The 21,634-nt window shown below is 37.3% G+C and overlaps 1 protein-coding gene across 1 annotated transcript in view; it reads left to right on the top strand.

Moving 5' to 3' along the window:
* Positions 1-21,634, top strand: part of LOC116266952 (UDP-glucose:glycoprotein glucosyltransferase) — a 59,353-nt gene that overhangs the window by 17,734 nt on the left and 19,985 nt on the right. Inside the window, exons 21-24 of the mRNA XM_031648482.2 lie at positions 12,194-12,262; positions 12,390-12,535; positions 18,097-18,198; positions 20,977-21,124. Of these exons, the coding sequence (XP_031504342.1) occupies positions 12,194-12,262; positions 12,390-12,535; positions 18,097-18,198; positions 20,977-21,124 (465 nt within the window). The remainder of the gene's footprint in view (positions 1-12,193; positions 12,263-12,389; positions 12,536-18,096; positions 18,199-20,976; positions 21,125-21,634) is intronic.

Below are 21,634 nucleotides of genomic sequence, written 5' to 3'. Positions count from 1 at the left end.
TGAGTCTTAAAAGCTGGTGGTGGCATGTCTTGTCATTGCAGCTCAAGTGTTGTTCTATATTTGTCAAGAAGATACCATGAAAGGATAATGAGGACTAGGACAGACTCGATCATTCAGGGAAGCTGCCGTTCTGCTGTTGAAGGCTCTTCTCTCACAAATATCTTGTCTCCGCCCTCACCTTTGATGATTCTAGTTCTTCATCAGGTCTAACATGGTATGAGAGCAGCGTCAGATTTCGGGACATGCATTTCTGAAAGAGTGACCCAGGTTACTGTCATTTTGCAAGTCAGGGATGTTGGCTGGTTCAGTTTTCTTCTTCCTCTCTCTTTCCATCTTAAATCTTATTTTTGAACCTCTGTTTACTGTTGAATCTGTGTCTGCCATGAACTATTTTCTGTGTGGACTTATTTCTGTCGTGAACCATAATTCTTGTTGCTTACTCTGTTTGCTGCTGGCCTACAAATACATCAATCTGTCTCTGCTTCTGTTTCTGCCTTCATATTCTTGCCGTTGACCTCTCTCAGCCTTCTTCTCTTATCGTTTCTAATTCTGTTTCCTTTCTTTCCTATTTCTTTGCATCTAAAATAATCTCTTATTTTCTGTTCTTGATGTCTTTCTGAATTCCTAAACTATTGCGCCGAGTCTTCTTTGCTGCCTTCTAGTCTGTCTCACTATTCTGCTATCTCCTTGTCATTACATCGTGTATTCTTTTGTTTCCCAATCAGTAGCCTTAGATAACATTGATTTGTTGATAGTGACTGGTCTGATCTGAAGTTGTATTTTGCTGAAAGCAGCAGAAGGTGCATCTGTTCCAGGGCAGTATTTGCCACTCCCCAAACAAAAAAAAAGAAAAAGAAAAAGAATAAGAAACAAGTTCTTTATTATGCAGAGTTTTGCTGATAGATTGTTTTTTCTGCTGATTGAGCTCCTTCTGTTTTACTTCTCTTTGTCGTTCTTTGGTTGATTGTTGTATTTCCTAGTCATGGATTTCTCTAATTCACTGTTTGCCCATCCTTGTAGCTTATTGACCCATTTGGTGTTTGAGAAACTTAATAATGTCAACTACTTGACTTGGAAGAAACAAATAGTACTCTTTTTTCTTGCCAGGGTTTTCTTGGTCACCTGGTTTTCAGCAAGCCAGCCCCACCAGAGTTTGTTCCACATAAGGACAAGGATCGAAAGAGGAAGACTTCCACAATGCCTCATAGAAACTCTGAGTATAGTATGACAATTGGGAGAAAAGAGATCAGCTTGTTGTTGCCTATATCACTTCCACCCTCTCTCAGGAGGTATTAGTGAAGGTTTCCGAGTCGTGTATAGGGAAGGAGATTTGGGATATGCTTGCAAAGACTTATTCACAGGTTTGACAACAAATATTATTTTCTTGAGAAGCGCATTTCAGATGGCTCACAGAGGATCAATGTTAGTAAGAAAGTATTTGAGAAAAGTGAAATCCATCGCAGATCAATTGGCTCTTGAAGGTCTCCGGTCAGCGATCTAGATAAGGTGCAATAGTTTTTGAACGGGCTTGGTCTGGTCCATAGTTTAGTATGCTGGTTACCTACCTTTATGACTGTCACATGGGTGCAAAATGAGCGGGATGTGGGATGCAACAAGTTCTAAAAATTTTTTATCAAGGCTACCTTAATCTCATATAGAATTCAAATTTTTTTATTAAATAAAATAATTAAAAGGATGAGAGGCCTAGTTGTCCTCCTGAAAGGAGGATAGTCAATAGTCTTGGTTGTCCTTCAAACATGATGTCCAGGCTTGTAACCTTCATTAAAAAATTTAAAATGTAAACAAATAAGACTTGATGTCCATTGAAAAGGACTTCAAGTTTTTGACCCTTTGAAAAAGGACTCACTCTCTCAAAAGAGAGAGAGAGAGAAAGAAAGAGGGAAAAGGGAAAGACAGAGAAATAAGAGGGAAGAAGTGGAGAGGAGAGGAGAGGAGAGGAGAGGAGAGAGAGAATAGGGAAAAAGAGAACAAAGAGAGGGTGCAGTCAACAACACCTGACTCAGTTTGACCAAGTCTCGCACATCCGCACCTCCGTCGACTTGGGTGGATCACCACTTTTGGTGTACCTGTGTGACTTAGCTTGATGAGCCTCCCATAATTACCTTCATATGAGGCATTATGTGCCAAACTGGTTCAGTATAAGCCATTCTCAAATGCTTCTCGAAGGATGGGACTGTTACTCATAATGGCACATGTTACAGCCATAGCCTTAGAGAGAGAAACGTTAACCCATTCACTAACCCTAATCTCCATAATAAAGAGATTAGGGTAGAAAAGAGATTTACAAATTACATCAACCAAAAATAGAAGAATGTTTAAAGAGACCTCCTAACTATTAAATATTGCAAAGAACCACCTAGAAACATAAACTCTTTTAATTCAACACTTCCCCTCAAGCTGGAGCATACATATTAATCATGCTCAGCTTGTCACAACATCTAGAGAAATCACCAATAGGAAGAACTTTAGTGAAGACATTTGCAACTTGATCTTCTGATGATACATGAATAGTGGTTATGGTTCTTCCTTGAACGAGATCCCGAATGTAATGACAGTCCACTTCAATATGCTTAGTTCTTTCATGAAAAATTGGATAGTTGCAATGTATGTCAATGTTATCACTGGCGTAGCGTATCGCGTATCGGTCGGGTCGACCTATACGCCGTGTCGTAACGTATCGTAAACGTATTGTAACATATCGTAAAATTAATTTTAAATTTTTAAAAAATATTAAAAAATCATAACAAATTACAAAAAATCATAAAAATTCCAAAACAAATCCGAAAAAACAAGTAAAAATCAGAAAAAATCAAGAAAAATGTATTTAAAGGAACATTCATCATTCATGTATATGATTATGAAGTATGAAGTATGAACTATGAAGTATGAACTATGAACTATGAACTATGAACTATGAACAACACATTCCAAAATAAGAAATCAGACATTCAAAATAACATAATAAGCAGCTGAACAGAATTCGATTACATCACAATTCATAAGTTCAAAAGTGAAAACATATAGTTACCAATCATGATTCATTCAATTCAAGTTTTGACAACAACAATCCTCGTTAATCGTCATTTCCATCATCATCTTCATGATCATCTTCGTTTTCTTCATTAATTTCTTCTATCCCCTCTGTTGGAAATGGAATGTCACCAACATTCCATTGCTCTCCAGCCTCTCCTTCAATAATCTCTGCTACTCCTTCAAGGTTAAAAAAATCAAGATCGTCCTCAAGGTCATCAAGTATTACAGATTGTTCTTCTTCAACCCAAGAATCTAATATATCAAAATGGTCAATGTTGATAGGATCATATTGAGTATGATGCTTCATCGTAGATGTTGTTTCTAATTGCCTAACAAGACAACAAATTAACAAAATGTTAGAAATTAAAATATACATTAGAATTTGCTATTTTGCATAACAAATGTTTACCTTTGTCTCAACTTCATATTATAACGAACGTAAAATGTTGAGAATTTTACCTCGCAATTTATGAAAAAGGGCATTTTATACCCTCGACCTACAGTAGCAATCGCATCTGCTATAGCCTGAAAATGAAAAGAGTTTGCTGCATTGAAAGGAATGGATGCGTCATAGATGATAGAACCACCTTCCTATGGTTTCATCTGCTGCTTCAACAATATCTTTTGAACACATGGCTGTACGAATCTCAGGCTGAGCACCAACAGCAGTATAATTGGGAAAAAAATTCTTGATCGAACCAGACATATTACTTGACTTCATAGTAGGTACTCTACCAACACCAGTACGACCCCCACTCCTGCCACGTCCTCGTAAACCTGTACTTGCACTTGCACTTGCACCTCTTCTTTTTTTGGTTGCAGTTGAAGAACCACCTGTATGCATAATGTTTTTCCCTTTAGCTGTTCCCAAACTGACACCAACATGTTCTTCTTCAAGCTCAACGTCTTCACCTTCACTTTCTTCCTGTGCATGTGGGTCCCCATATCCTTCCTCTGCATCTTGCATTTCTTTTTCAATCCTATTTGCTTTCACTGCATTAAGAAGCTCCATACACTGGTGCTTTACATACGCTGGCAATGGGTTCTCTTGGGAGCCATTGCAAGCAGCCACATCGCTGTGTGTACCAGCTATATGGTTTTTAAAGCGAGAGATCCCTCCTGATATGATTTGCTTACAATAATTGCACTTAACTCTTAACCTATCTTTAGGATTCACCCTTGTACACCACTGCCATGCAGGATCCGACATTATATCTTCACAAAACAAGTAAAAACATACAAATAAATGCAAGAAATAAGAGAAATGAATGATTCAACGACAAAAATGAGTTATTTCTTACCTTCTTGGTGTTAGAAACCAAAAAACCCTCTTTTTCCAAGCTTCCCACCGTCCCGAGACTCCCCACAACAAGAAATAAAGCGACTTCACCGGCAAATCTTCATGCAAATGGAGAAAATGTCTCCCTCCCACGTCTCTTGCAGTGTTTAGAAACAATAGAAGAGAGAGAGAGGAGCGTAGGTTTTAAAAAGAAGACGCAAAAAAGGGGCTGTCATGCCCCTTTTTCATTTTAACCCGGTATCGTACGATATGGGGGTGTATCGCCCGTATCGTACGATACGGTGCCCGTATCGTGCGATACGGGCGATACGCGTGCGATACGCACGCGTATCGTGCGTGTAACTCGTATCGTATCGTTTATGTTGATACAGACGATACGTATCGTACGATACACGTCCGTACCGTACGATACAGATAACATTGATGTATGTGACTAGATAACATTGATGTATGTGACTGCTTGATTGTCACAATACATCTTCATGGGAAGTGGAATCCACACACTTAGGCTAGACAACATGGATTTAGCCCAAGTCATTTCAGCAGCAGTTTGAGCCATAGCTCTGTATTCGGATTCTGCACTAGATCTTGACACCACACCTTGCTTTTTGCTTCTCCAAGATATGAGGTTGCCTCCCACAAATACACAAAATCCTGTGGTAGATTTTCTGTCTTCGACTGAGCCAGCATAGTCAGCATCACTATAGAGTTCCACTTCCAGGGTCTTGCCTTTAGTGAACAAAAGTCTTTTGCCAAGAGACGATTCAGATATTTGACCACCATTAAAACAACATCTCAATGAACTTTCCTGAGTCTTTCCATAAATTGACTTAGTTTCTCAATTGCAAAGCTAATGTCTGGTTTGATCACAGTAACATAGAGGAGCTTTCCAATAAGAGATCTGTATGATCGAGAATCCACTAATTTTGATTGGTCATCATGAAGATGTATGCTTGGATTCATAGGTAGATTGTCCGGTTTAGCTCCTAGCATCCTAGTGTCCTGCAATAAATCAAGAACATACTTCCGTTGAGAAAGAACTACACATTCCCTGTTGCGAGCAACTTCTATTCCCATGAAATATCGTGTTGACCAAGATCTTTAGTCACAAAGTGTTTTTGAAGAAACAACTGTGTATCAGAAATTTCTTGATCAGAGTCACCTCTCAGGATAATATCATCAACATAAACCACTAGCACGGTCATACCCCTGGAATTCTTCTTGATAAACAGAGAATGATCAAGAGGGGATCTCGCAAAGCCACATTTTGAGACTACCTCAGAGAACTTGTGAAACCACGCACGAGGACTCTGCTTGAGTCCATAAATAGCTTCCTTCAGTTTGCACACTTTTCTATACTCCCCCTATCGTTCAAACCCTGGTGATTGTTGCATATAGACAGTCTCATCGAGATCACCATACAAAAATGCATTTTTGACATCAAGCTGATACATGTGCCAGTCATGGTGTACAACCACAAAGATGATAAGATGAATGGTTCCCAACCGAGCAACAGGAGAGAAAGTCTCAAAGAAATCAATCCCGTAAGTCTGCGTGTAGCCCTTAGCAACCAATCGAGTTTTGTATATTTCCATAGAACCATCAGAATTATATTTCATTGTGAATACTCACTTGGAGCCAACAATGTCACAATCAGGAGGAGGATCAACAAGTTCTCAAGTGCTTCGCTGAACTAATTCATCCATCTTATCTTGCATAGCCTGTTTCCATTGGGTATCTAATAAGGCCTGTTGGTGACAAGTAGGAACTGCATGGGCAGCTAGAGCTTGAATAAACTGTTGCATACTTTTACCAACTCCGTCAGTAGAAACAAAATGAGATATATGATGTAGAGTACATTGTTGCTTACCTTTGCGAACAACAATAAGGAAGTCCTAACAGGGATCAGATGGACTAGGTATATTCACTTCATATATACTTATCTCCTGAGAAGCAGTTGAGGAAGGATCATGAGAAGGGTCCTGTCGATGTGTGTAGACCAGCGGAGAATCACGAAACTTGGACACTACAACAGGAGAATCCCCAAAAGGAGACTTGTAAGGGAATGACTCCAAAGGAATAGGAGGAATATGTAGTGGGTCAAATGACGGTGACATCTCAGTAGACGTAGGTGAGGAACTATAATAAGGCTGAGACTCAAAGAATGTGACATCCGTACTGATATACTCTTTTTGAGTCAATGAGTCAAAGCATTTGTAACCTTTATGATTCCTGGAGTAGTCAATAAAGATACACTTAATGGCTTGGACACCCAATTTATCACGTGTGGGTCCAAGTATGTGAACGAAGCATGTGCAACTAAATACTTTGGGAGCTACTGGAAACAAGGGTCGTTGTGGGTGCATAAGTTTAATGGAAACCTTGTTGTCAATGGAGGATGAGGGTAAACGGTTGGTCAAGTAACAAGGAGTGAGGATGACATCTCCCCAAAAATATGTAGGTAGATTAGTACGAAGCATTAGGGAGTGTGCCACATTCAAAAGTTGGCGATGTTTTCGCCCAGCTACTCCATTTTGCTGGGAGGTATGGGGACAAGTAAACTGAGGAGAAATGTCATTATCAGAGTAAAATTTCATTAAGGTAGATACCTTGAACTCAAGAGCGTTATCAGTGCGAATGCTTTTAACAAGTATACCAAACTGGATCTTTATTTCAATAATAAGGTTCTTGAGGTACATATGACTTCAGACCTTTTTTTCAAAAGGAAAACCCAAGCGACTCGAGAATAACCATCAACAATGACAAGGAAATAATGAAATCTAGACCTACTAGCAACTCTGCTAAGACCCCACACATCAACATGAAGAAGATCAAATAATCCACAACTAGACAGACTAAGACTCGATGAATAACTGCTATGGGTGTGCTTGCCAAGTTGACAAGCTTCACACTGGAACGACTCTGGTATGGATAGATGGGGAAGTAGGTGACGGGGTTTGGAGACAGATGGATGACCAAGTCTTGGATGCCACTCGAAGGAGGAGGACAATGAAGAAGTCGAGACGGCTGCAATACCCATAGAATCAAACAGGAAGTAGATGTCCCCTTTCTCATAGCATCCACCAATCGTCTTCCCAGTTTGCAAGTCCTGAAATGAACATACATCAGAGTCAAATGTAACACGACAATGTAAATCATTAATCAATTGTCTAACTGATAAGAGATTAGTGGGAAACTTAAGAGCCTATAACACATTAGGAATTGTCATAGACTGAGAAATCTTAATATCTCCATAACCCATAATAGGAGACCATCTACCATCTGCAAGTCTCACATGACGTGTCTGAGGTAATGTGCGTAGCACGGTAAACATAGAAGGTCTACTACAAAAGTGTATCGATGCTCCTGAATCATTAATCCAAGTAGTACCTGTATCATGTGGAGTAGTATCAACAGATATAACATTGTCTATCATAGCTCTAGAGGCTGATGGTTGAGTAGATCTGTGTGCTAAGAGCTCCTCATACTCTGACTAGTTGATATTCACAGTCACAGTCTCAGGATTGGAAGAAGATAAAGACCCCTCTACTACTGATGAAGCTGCCTGAACAGATCCAATAGGAGACTGTAATGAATTTTTGCCTTGCTTCGATGCAACACCTCTTCCTAGGGGTATAGCGGAAGGATGACCATGTTTATCCCAACATCTGTCTTCTAAATGCTCTATTTTCCCACAAATAGATCCATCTAACTTTATAGTAGAGCCATAAGAAAAGAGATTGCCTGTGTTCTTATGCTCATACTCCATCTCTGTCTTGTCTTCAGTGGCCATAGTACATGACTTGACAATGTGATCTTAATCTGGTTGCAGTATGATCAAATCAAGAGTATAACGCGCAACAATCAATCTTGAGAAAACTTAGGCAGCAGATATATATTCGTACTAAAAGCAGTCCTTAAAAAAGTTTAGTCCACCAATCACAATAATCAATAAGTGAACTAAAATATATTAACTTGCTGTTCAGTAAATCAGTCCACCAATCACAACAATCAATAAGTGAACAAAAATATATGAACTTGCTGTTCAAAACAGTCCACCAGATTATAAAACATTCATTCAATCTGGAAAAAAAATATACCCAACGTGCAGCTATTCCACTTGCAGCCACTTTTCACAGTAAGCAAAAAATATGATAAGAATATGGTCCACATGCAGTTCTTCCACGAGCACAGATCTGAACAAGAATCCACATGCAGCTACTTCTCCACGAGCCTAGATCTGAATAATAATGGAGTCCATGTGCTGTTATTCATCCATGAAGCTAGATGTGACTTATAACTTTCCATTACAACTCCCTCGCAGTTGCTTACGCTCCACTACATCCACGTTGGGGACCTAATCACACATACCTCTCACATGTGATTAGGTTCCCCTCCCACGCTGCTTCATTATCTTTCGATCATCAGAGAGAAGAGAGAAAGGAAGGCTAGAGGAAGAGAAGACGTGGAAAGAGATGGGAGAGAAAGAGGAGAAGGGGTCGTCGGAAAATCACGACAGCCGCTGGGGAAGAAGGGTGGAGATCGCCTGCTCTGATACCATGTTACAGCGGTAGCTTTAGAGAGAGAAACGTTAATCTATTCACTAACCCTAATCTCCATAATAAAGAGATTAGGGTAGAAAAAGTATTTACAAATTACATCAACCAAAAATAGAGGAATGTTTAAAGAGACCTCCTAACTATTAAATATTGCAAAGAACCACCTAGAAACATAAACCCTTCTAATTCAACAGCACATAAAGTGTTAGCTACTACTATGTCCTATGGGAGAGGACAGGGCTACAACAACGCAGGTAAGAGTGGACGCTAGGCCTAGGCCCGGGCTGCAAAAATGGGACCCAGGCCAACCCAGGCCCAACTTCGAATTGGGCAGGGACGGCCCAACCCCCACCCCTAAATGCAGGTAGGAGAGGACAGGGTTGTGGACAAGGACTTTTGCCCACTCCTAGTACACCATCCATTCACTGCTGGACAAAGACATGCTCCCACGTGTTTCATTTGCAACAAGAGAGGACGTGAAGACAAATTGCTGGTTCAATTTACAAAATAAGGGAAAAGGCCTGCAGGTTAATGAGATAAAGGAAACAACAACAAGAAGGATACATCAGATACTAAGAGCTTCTCATTTCTCCCTTGGTTGAGCTGAACCTGAAAGTGGAACTGAATGATTATGGAAAGTGGTGTGTTGTTCAGGATTGCTGCGCATGTGACCGGTGATGGAGGTAAGATTCTTCGACCTGTTTCTTATTTTGGTAGGGGGAAGATAATCATTGGAGAGGGGACTCACCATACTATTTGTCAGGTCAGGAAGTCTCATTCCATACTATTGCTCTATCCAATGTTTACCATTCCCCATAATTCTCAACTCAGCTTACTCGGTTGGTGAAATTGGTCAGCTGTGATGAGCAAAGTTGCGAAACTAGGAAACACAAGTGAGAAGTGATATGGTGGAAGCAAGATGCAAGAGAACTCAAAGGACTTAGTAAACAGAAACTACGGAAACAAACTGGTAACTGAATTGGGAGTAGAGAATTGAACAAAAATTGAAAGGGAGTATATGGCTATGTTCTCTTCCACTAATAAAAAATTGTAAGCATTTTTATTCTTCAGAAATTAAAGCATGAATAGTAATGAACTGTGTAATATATTTATCAGCTAAAAAACTGCATTTATCTTGAGTTCTTAGTGCACACAATAATAACTAGAGTTATATATTGTATTTTGTCATATTTGCCAACTACGTTCATCAAGTTCGAGGAATAAAATTGTTTGGAAATACTGTTAATAATTTTTTTATACTCAATGATAAGGTTTATAATGATTTTTTAAGAACATATCAAATTTTAAGACTTGAGACATGGTTACCTGTTTAGAGAAGATGCAAGATAAGCGGACAGGGAACATAAAGCAAAGCACACAAGAAACATTTGAAAAACATGAAAAAAAACCTTAAATTTTGAGTTGGGAAGTGCAAGAGAATCTCAAAGAACATTAGAAAGCCGATTCTGTTGTGTTTCCAACTTTCCAGAGGGGGGGGACCCTTCATTTCCAGAAAAAGGATTGTTGGTGCAATAAGGGTGAAAAATTTAAGTAAGAGAATTGTGAGAGGATCACAAGGGATGCGGTAAGGGGTTTGAACGTGAGGCAGTGGATGATTTGAGCATGAGAAGTGTGGGAATCACAATGGAAGTGTGAGAGAAGCATGATATTGCTTGTCTTTCAGTCACTTTCGGGAGCATTAAATATCCCACTAGCAATGTGAGCTTATGAGGAAGCATAAGTAGCATGGGTGTGGGTGCAGCAAGGGTATATGTATGTATCTATGTATGTACAATTTTAATACAATTCAAAATTTCAGAATTTTATGAAATAAAATAAAGTTTTAAAGGACAACAGGCCTGACACAAAGGACGTCAGGTTTCAAGGATCTGAGAAGATGTGGTTATATTGCCATACATATTCAAAAGTATAACAAGCGTTGAAGAAATCAGTTAGTGCAACTGCTTCAGCTTCCCTGTACTGAAAAGATGTCTGAACTAGGGTATCTGCATTTTGGACACACCAGAGTTTTTATTGAACCTGTATATGCACATGCAAATGGCTTGAGACACGTGGCTTAATGCTTAGTACTGTTAGTTTTTCTGCATCACAATCACCAAGTTTGCTAGAACCCAGGCTACGTGTGGAATACAGTTTTTCCTATTGCAAGTTTGCATAGGGGTGGATTGATGGCTGCCAATCTGGAATCATCCCTAAGCTCATATATGGCATTTTTCCAGATCAAGGCCAAGATAAACCTTGAAGACTGCAGTATGTGAATGTGACAGCCTAAGAGTTGGATCAGCCTCTCTGCACATAATATCAATTGATGGGATAAGATCCCTTATTTCCAGGATAAGAAAGCAACCCAATTGAAACCTTGGCCTCCAGTCATGGACTGAAACATGAAATTGCATTCTTGAGAAACCACTCCATCCCCAGCTGCACATAAGAAAAGGAGGCTACATTGTATATGCTTGGACTGCAGCATAAGTGAGCTAGGGTTCTTATTTCCACTTGCCATCCTGCAATCCAAGAGCTTAAGGTTCAGTCAGTCAATGTACATGCAAATAATATTCACATGTGTAATGTGTTATATTGCTATTTCTGCAGCTAAATTTTATCCGCTGTAACTGTTCCATAACCGTTGGTTAGTCTGACATCATTTATTTTTGATGGGGTCTTATCTGAAGCCAAATTTTGTTCTATTAGTTATGTGGCACTTGAGCATCATAATGGTTTTCTATTGGGTGCTACGTTATGCACAGTCACAACTATTGGCCATATTTTCAAAATATTGTGATAAAAACACCAAAGGCAAAAACAAATGAACTGAAGAAAAAATTATGCTGATGTTTTGAAAATATTGCAAAATAAAATATTGAATGTTGTGATATTTTTACATTGCTTTCCATAAAATCATTTTGTTATATTTGGACTTTTTGGGTTTATATTAACATTTTAATAATTATTTTTATTTTGTCATTGTTTTTTGTAGTAAAATTAGTAAAAAGCTTATACATAATTTTCTCTATTATTTTTTATGTTTTATTATTTTTTGGACTCCCAAGATTTTTGGGGAAACAAACTTTCCAATTAGTACCGAAGAAAAACCTTGCTGATAAATTCAAGAAAGATATATTTTTTTGACTGTGGTTTTACGTATATATGCTGACCAAAGTTTAGTCATTAACTCCCTCGCTTGTAAAAAAAAACTTTCTAATCATAGAGCATATCTGTAAAGGGCACTCTTTGAGTTGAAATTCTGCATCTGTTGCAGGTGGCAAATTTCCTATATAGACAAGTGGGCAGTTCTTTTGGCACGAATGGTGTAATCACCAACGGAAGGGTGAGTTCCTTTGTTACGCTAAACTATTCATGGCTGACATTCTGTGCCATTAGAATGTTTATTGATTTTTGCAATACTGCATATCTCATTTCTTGTATTTTATTGACCTTGTGCATATTTTCTTTAGGTAATTTTATGTGATGATGGAGACGCTTTGGTAAGTGATGATTTAAGTCTTTTAGAATCGATGGAGTCTGAACAGAGGGTAAAGAGTATTGCAGCAATAATTGAAGAAGCAGAATGGCAAGATTTTGATCCTGATTCCTTGACAAGGTCTCCAATTTTCAAATCTTCTACCTTTTGGATTGATTGGCTTCTTAGTGCATTCTATAGTAAACTCTGCTACTGGATTCTTCATGTTATGCATTTTATTTGGAACTTAACTGCTATTTCAGCTCTAGTTATCAGCGGTACACTATAAGGTTTTTGTTTTGATGCTTCTTAGGGTTGCATTTGGTATTATATCTCTGCCATGGACACTGCATGCTCTATATATAAACTGTTCTTACCAATGTTGTACGTATCGCACGATACGGTGCCATATCGTACGATACGTATCGTATCGTTTAGGAAATATGATACGATACACTCCCTGTATCGTAAACAGGAGTGTATCGTACTTGTATCATACGATACATATGATATAGGCCCCCGTATCATATGATACGGTGCGATACGCCCTGTATCGTACAATACGAGCTGATTTTAGAAAAGGGGGCCCCGAACCCCCCCCCCCCCCCCCCTTTTCGAGTTTTCTTCATAAAAACTCGCCCCTTCTTCATTTCTAACCTTGTGATTGTGCCGTCTTGGAGGAAAATCATCGATTTCTACTATGAAATCAGCGATTTTCACCGTGAAATCATCGATTAAACCATAGATTTGTGCGTGGGTGGCTGATTCTTGTTGGAAGGAAATAGGTTGTTTTAAATCATGAAGAAGAAGATGGAGATGAGGATAAGAATGAATATGATGAAGATTATGAATGAGAGTCGAGAGTGCTTTCATTTTATATGTATTGACATTGAACATTTTCACAATTTCATCATCATCTTGTGTTATAATATATAACATTTCAAACTTGCTTTTTGATGTGGTATCTCATAGACTTATGGATCTTATAACGTATGAATCTATGGTTATGAAATTGTGATATACGTTATGTAATTGTTGACTTGTTGTGCTTTCTAGATTGATATTGTTATGAATTTTGATGTTTACGAATGATGAACTGTAACTTTATAGCAATAATAAGTCTGTCATTCTGTAGAACATGTTTTTTATGAAGTACATATTATTCTTGATTTTTACTATTTTTTTTATGATTTTTTCGAAATTTTTTCCTATTTTTTCTGATTTATTAAAAAAAAAGATGCGGTTACGATACGTTACGATATTTCACGATATAACGTATCTTAAAGCTGGTACGGCTTACGATACGCTTTTTACAACATTGGTTCTTACACATTGGCAACATGAGGATGTGGAAAGATGGTAGCATTTATGTAAACATCTTATGGTCCAATAACATGATATTGTGATGCAAAATTTTGCAACTTGAGTGTGCCTGAACAAATGTCATATCAAATTTACTAAGGGTTTGATAAATTTGAATCTAACCATATATTGCATAGCCCTGATCATTGTCTCATGAGGTGAAAGATATAAAACATAATTCAATTAATGGAAATTTGTGTTCAAACGCATTGTCACAAAAAACGCCGTTTTTTTTTTAAAAATGCGTATTATACGCCAAAAACACCTCTACCGTATAAAAGGGGAATAAAACGCGTCTTTTTTAAAAAAACGTCAAAAAACAAAAAACACGTATAAAACGCGTGTAATACCCGTATTATACGTTTTTGCCGTTTTTTCCCGTTTTTTTCCGTTTTTTTATTAATTTTCATTTTTTACAATTTTTAAGATGTATTAAATGTTTAAATTTTTTTAAAAATTTGCCAAACTTTTCCTGTTTTATTCTCGAGATATAAAACTTTGCCATATTATACCCCGTCTTTTTCCTCGCCGTTTAATACCCGTACACGTTTTTTGAGACATACTTTGATCTCTAACTGTTTTGTGTGCCCATTGTTAAAATTGTGGTCATACTTTGTATTTCTTTTTTATTGTATTTTCTTCCTTTTTGTGTATTTTTTTTCTTTTTTCTGTATCCCTTCTTTTTGTATTTTTATTTTCTGATTTTTTTTCAGCTGAAGTCTCAGCTGAACCATTCGGTGGACTATCCAATGGTTTCATTTCTAGCTCTTTCTTTATACGTTGTAATTCAATCCTTTTGTATATTCTTGCTCCTCGAGAGCAATTTGCTGCGTTTAATTGATTATTCTTCTGGCTTCATCTTGAGTATTTCTGTGTATTGGCTGTTGAAGACATAGATTTGTATCTACATCTTGTTCTGATTAAGTGAAACTTCTGATATTTGTGTTCAAAGTCAAAGAAGGAAAATTTGCTACCAAAAAAAAAAAAAGAATTTGATCTTTAACTGTTCTGTGTGCCCATTGTTAAAATTGTGATCATACTTTGTATTCTTTTTAATTGTATTTTCTTCTTTTTTGTGTATTTTTTTTCTTTTTCTGTATCCCTTCTTTTTGTATTTTTATTTTCTGATTTTTTTTTTCTGCTGAACCAGTCGGTGGACTATCCAATGGCTCGATTTCTAGCTCTTCCTTTATATGTTGTAACGCAATCCTTTTGTATATTGTTGCTCCTTGAGGGCAATTTGTTGCGTTTAATTGATTATTCATTTATTCTTCTCTCTTCATCTTGAGTATTTCTGTGTATTGGCTGATTGAAGGCATAGATTTGTATCTATATGCTGTTCTTATTAAGTGAAACTTCTGATATTTGGATTTGGAGATATAGGTTTACATCTATATCTGATTTCCTCACACCCATCATATTCAGACACCTGGACCGCCGGATCACATACTGCTATATTCTAGTCTTAAGAGTGTTCCCACACACAGAACTCAAAAGAGGATGCCAAAAAAGCAAGAGAAATTACTGTATGGCATGTTTCCAGCTGACTTAGGAAAATATTGATAAAATAGCCTTTATGTCTGCAATACTTTGAAAATGCCGTACTGTTCTGTTCTGAGATATTCTGGAACCTTCCGACTAATAGTATCCTGCTTAGTGTTCATGGTTATGTACCAGAGAATTTCTTTTCTGGATTAAGGCACAGAAGAATGATATGGTATGCACCTTGAGTGGACTGAAGGGAGGAGCTTTCCTTCTTTTGAGCATTCGATGGGATAAATTTTGGTGTAGCAGAAAAACGTTTTGTCCTATGATTGTGAACTTTAGTGCATGTCTGAAATGGAACTTGTATCTATTATTCTATTAGGTGGCCGTAAGCTTGATATGTACTATAACTGAAAATATAGAGTCGGTTTTTTTTTATGGTATAAAAAAATCATGAAAATTTTGGGATATCAAAAAATGTTGGAAGAACTGTTAAGAAAAACTAAATTGCATAAATAAGTTGAATAAATAGTAAGTTACAAACAAGATACATCCATTTAAAGCCCTTAGTATGAGTCTAAGTGTAAAATTTTGTGTTTGCAATTAAAATGCAACTTCCTAATGAAAAGGTGCTTGCACTAGGTTCCGCTACTCCACTAGGTTCTTCTGCTTCACAAAGTCCTTCTTTTTTTATGTGGTTGTCATGCTTAATGCTACTGGTGCAATTATTGATACTGGTATAACATCTTCATCTTCACAACCAGCCACTATTGGATTGTCTAGTGTACCATGTTGATTTTCAAAGTCAGGAAGAATCTAGTAAATAAAGGTGGATTAGGATAGTTGACTTCAACCTTTGTCCTTTGTTAGTTGAACTGCTCAACAGGCAGATCAAGTGTAATCAGATGCAACTTATATGTGAAGAATCCACCATGCAGACGTCAATTTCAAAAAGAGTATGTATTTTTTTTAAAACACGTCTACCTAACAAGATTGCAATGCAAAATCATCATATCTTCCAGCATCGTCAAATCTAAGTGAAAGATATATCAAAAAATGTGTAATGGTTTCTTTATCTACTCCCCCCCCCACCCTCCTACACCATCCCCCGCCCGCCCCCCCCCCCCCCCCCCCCCCCCTCTCCAAAAAAAAAAAAGTGATGGGCACAAAGTTTAAATCCTTGATGGTGGAAAAGTCCTCTACTTACAGCACAATAGCTGTCTTCCATGCATGAGTTCAGCTTGCAATGTGATTTTTTCACCAAGCACACAGGTCTTTCCTCACACACAACCCTTAATGTTGTGTTGGACGAGTTTGAAGGGTTTTTGAAACCCAAAATTGACAAGAAGAGGCACATTCCCCAATTTTTTCTACCACGAACACATCAGATGATGCAACCTATTTGTACCATATTGCACAGTGCAATTCCATAGACATTTACACCCCCGAAACTAGTTTCAGGTCGTAGCAAGGGTTCTAACCAATAAATTGCATTACATGTTGTAACATATCGTACAATATGAAATAATACAAACAGCACTTGTGTTAAGTCTTTAGAAGATTCAATAGATGAGATTCACATAACATTAATATCTTTGAAATAGTGTCTACAGCTTGTATAGCTCTTGGATTACGATTGCATCAAGACATGTGATTGTATATCCAAAATGGTCATAACAGTTTTTGTTGATCTATTTCAATATCAAAATGCCTTTTCATGATCGTCAAGTTATCAAGTTCATTCAAGTGGTGCCCGAGTTAGTCCGACTCATTGAATAGCCTTAGGCCTTAGCTATATGCTGAGAGTCTGAGTGTTAAGACTCGTGTCACAAATACCAACAATATTTTCAAAATATTGTGATAATATCAGGAAAGTTAAAAAAAGGAATTTATTATGATATTTTAAAGATATTTCCAATTACAATTTTTCATGAGAGAAGTGTGATATTATCATAATTCACAATATCTTCTTGAGAACCCACCATTCAATGTTTTTGTCTTTCACCTTCTTGCCTGTTGAATGCAGGTCCATCCCATAATTTTATGTGGTTGCCATAAATAGGTTTAAAAATATATCCGGATGGCTGTTTGGTTATGTCACCAATAAAAATGGCTTTTGAAATTTGTTCTTCAACTCATATAACGAATTGGTCCATTTTGCTTCAGTCTATGTGGCTATCAATAATCGATATTCGGCTTCTGTGATGGCTTGTCCCATGGCCTTTTGTTTTTTACTGCTCTATGGTATTAATTCTTTTTTCAAGGAAAATGCAATATTCTGAAAAAAATCTCCTTTTATCATGTTCTCCTACTTATCTGCATTATTATAAACATTTATTTCGTGCATGCTTTTATCCTTCCAAATTTTCTGGCATAGGATTTTATCTCTAATTCTAGTCTTCAGATATCTTAGTATATCTTAGTATTCTTTTACTCCATCCATATACATAGCTCGTGGCTCATGCTTACACTGTTGTACTGGATTGACTAAAGGGGCAATCTTAAGATGAGAGAAAGTAAGATATTGGAGCACAACTATAATACTCATTATCTTGTGATCACAAAACAAGTCTCCATTTTAGGCGCTAAGCTTTTGGTTGAGAAACAGCTTAGTATGACTGCTGGTTTCTTTGATGGGATTGTATTCTGTTAGCCATGAAAAAAGTGGTTGATGGATTTTTTTTTAAATGAATTAATTTTCATGGCATTATGTACATTGCAGGTAAATTTGCAATTTTATTAGTATTCTCCATTCTATACCTTTTTAATCATTTTAAGCCCCTGGATTTAAGAAGTCTTATTGCAATTCAGATGCCAGTGACGTCAATAATGATATTATTTACTGCCATGTACAGCAAATTTTTCAGTGATGCTATTATGTTTGTATCTTCATCAATGGCCACCCGTAAAAGAAGTTCTGAGAGACTGCGGTTTGAAGTTTTAAATGCAAAATACAGGTACAACCGAAAGTTCACACCTGTTGTTTTATGCGCAACTCTTTGTATTAGTTTTGTCAGGTCTTAAATAAACTGTAATTGAAAGTTAGCTATGTCTATCCTGTTTAACACATGCTTAATTTACTAGTTTTCTATAAAGCATGATTTTCATGTTCAAGTCATGCGTCATCTACTAGTTTCCTATTAAAGCTTGATTATCATATATTGTCCTAAATGTTCTGGTTAATGTAAAAGATTTTTCATGCTTAAGAAAAGAAACCAAGCAGTAGCTTTAATTTCTCTTTGTTGTGAGGTGTGCTGTTTCTCCAGGCTTTGTTTTTGTTCATTATTTGCATGGCAAGCTTCTTGCTGCATTAATCTAGCAGCTAGGTTTTAGGGTTAGTTCATGACAGTTGTGAGTCACATCCTTGTCTCATATGGGTACATGAACTTGTGCAAAGTAATTATGATGCTGTACTCCAATGGCTGGGCATAGAATAAATGTGGTCATTTTGGGAAAAGTTTCTCATTTTTCGAGGGGTGGCTGCTCTAATCTTCTATACACAATTGGCATCTGTCAAGCTGCTAAAATACTATTATGCTTCCTGCAGGTATCATAAGAAAAAGGAATCTTGTTCTATTCTCTAGTCCCTTGCGAACCACCTGATTCTTATAGCTACAATAGCTGTTGAACATGCATGGTAGACTAGTGGACATTTACGTGTTGGCACAAGTAAGCATTCATTTGTATGTGCAAGCATGCACATGTGTTCTAAATTCTAATGTCTTATGCGTGCACATATGCACTTCTGTTCATGTTTCCTATGTAAGCCATGCCAGTCTACCTCCTTGGGGTCGTAGTCTCAATCCTTTCATCCTCCTAGTGTAAATCAGGCCCAAATTAGGCAAATACTTCAAGAATATCACTCTTGAATCTCCCACTAACTCAACAAGGCAATACACAAGAGTCCTCTAACAAGAGGATAAAGAAAATATATATTGATCTTCAGCCAAACAAGGCAAATACTACAAGATGTGGCTTAACAAGCCATAACCTAAAAGAGGACAACAGTCCCTTATTTATAATACAAGGGAAGAAGAGAGGAGGAGGGGAAATGGCTGTTGGGCCATTTCCAACGGCTAGAATTCTAGCCATTGGAAAGAGGCCCAACAGCTAGTTCCCCTCTTAAATAAAAGAAAAGGTGTAAAAGAAATAGAAAAATACATAAAAGAAAATGGAAAATTACAAGAATGACCTAGGTACCCTAAAATATACACATATCTATATATGTAAGACATATATTAGCACACTAATATATGTAATGTACATGCATATTAGATATATATATATATATATAGGAATACATACATTCTAACACCTAGACCCTACTCTAAGGCTTGATAAAGAACAAGGTTGAGTACATGTCTTAAGCTTAAGGTTGAAAGTCCAGATGAAAGAAGATTTTGTATCTAGATCTGGCATACATTAAAAGAAAAATCTGGTATGGTTGAATAGCAAGAAACAAAGGACTGTTGCAGAATTTAGCACCGAAAGCTGAAGCTACATTGGTTAGGTTCCTGTTGGCTGATCTAGGAGATGGAATTTGTTCATCTCTTTCGTTGTATGATAATCAGGTTGCTATTAACCTTATTTTTAATACTGTAAATGACAGTCATACTAAGCATAATGTTTAATCAGATAAAAGGTTGAATGCAAATAGATAAAGCCTCATTGCATTTTAATGGAAAGCCAGTTGCTGAAGCATCGATCTTTTTCTTAAAAAACAGGTTGTACATGGTTCAAGACCATGCGGAATTTGATGGAGGGTGATAAGATGTATTTGGATCTGTGTTCAGCCGAGAATCTAGATTCATATGCCTGACTTATGACTTCTTGTATTGTATCCTACATGCGTGTAATGGAAGAAATATAATTTGATGGGATCAGGGGACACTTGATTAGTGGCTTGATGTTCTTTTATTTACACCTCTCTATTCCTTCCTCTCTGTTGAATTAAAGCTGTGGAGGCCTCCTAAAAAATATGACCCTTCAAATTCTCTCAACTCTCAAGGGTTGGTTTAGTAGAGATGGGAATTTGAATTGCTGCAATATCGGTTGTATCAATGTGTGTGTGTTTTTTTTTTTATGATCTACAAATCATGGCGAAAAGCACATTAAACTTTGTAGGATAAAAAGAGATTTTTCTGTCAGCAAAGGCAAATAAATAGTCATTATGTAGTTTAGCAGTCGTGCTGCACACACATTTGTCTTCAGTTCAGTTAAAACAGCTCAAATTGTGAGTTCCGACTAAATTCCAGCTAAGAGTTCCAACTAAATTGCATAAACAATCGGCTGTATATATACACATACAGCACACACACGTATACTACTGGAGCGTTCCTACGAAATACATTGTCATATCCTGCAAATCATATCCACATTATGCCATACTTATGCTCTGTATCGTCATATGTAGAGTAAGATAAACCACTTGTATAGCAGTGCGAAGTTTGTCTTAATAAATTTTTTTGTCTTATTGTTGAACCTAATATGCTGGCTCAAGAGATAATAGAATGAAGGAATTTATTGTCCACTAAAATAGTTCCATCTAGCTGTTTACACTGGTGGCACAAACTCATTTGCTGTTGGCGTGGTTTTGGTGTTCTTAATTCTTATACTTTCTTTTTTATTTGCAATTATTTTACTCTAAATTTTGCTTATTGTTGTTCAATTTATAATAGCTCTCAAATTCACCGTGTTAGTACCTTTCAGTCATCTTCCTTGTCTTTTATGGACAGTGCTGTTATACTAAACAATGAAAATTCCACCATCCATATTGACGCTGTTATTGATCCCTTGAGCTCTGCGGGCCAGAAGCTTGCGCCTCTGCTTCGTGTGTTACGGAACCTTGTGCATCCTAGCATGAGAATTGTACTTAATCCTGTGGTAAGAATCATTCATCTTACATGTTGCATGTCATTTAATAATTATTTGTTTGCCATGTGCGATCATGCATTTTCTTGTTTTATACGCATCACTAGTTATGTCAGTTTTGATGGTTTCTCATGTAATGATTGTGACAAATATTGGTGATACTTGGAAATTATTTCCTTGTCAAGAGAGAAGATGTGCTTGTCGGCACAATATCACAATTGCAGAAACAAGAAATGAAGAAAAAAAAATCTGTGATTCTGATCTCTAAGGAAAACATAGCCGTTGACACGATGGACTAAGGCTCGAAGGAGAACTACTACGAGTATGCTTGCCAAGTTGACAGGCCTCACATTAAAATGACTTTGGGACTGAAAGATAAGGTAGGATGTAACAGAGCTTGGATCTTGAAGGATGCTCGAGCCTGAGATGCCATTGAGAGGATGGTAGAAGAGGTAGCAACAAACCCCATAGGATCCGATAGGATGTTATAGCCGCCACCAATCGTCTTTCCAGTTTGTTAGT

Source organism: Nymphaea colorata, chromosome 13 (genome assembly GCF_008831285.2).
Source record: "Nymphaea colorata isolate Beijing-Zhang1983 chromosome 13, ASM883128v2, whole genome shotgun sequence".
Taxonomy (NCBI): domain Eukaryota; kingdom Viridiplantae; phylum Streptophyta; class Magnoliopsida; order Nymphaeales; family Nymphaeaceae; genus Nymphaea; species Nymphaea colorata.
This window is presented reverse-complemented; position numbering and strand designations above follow the sequence as displayed.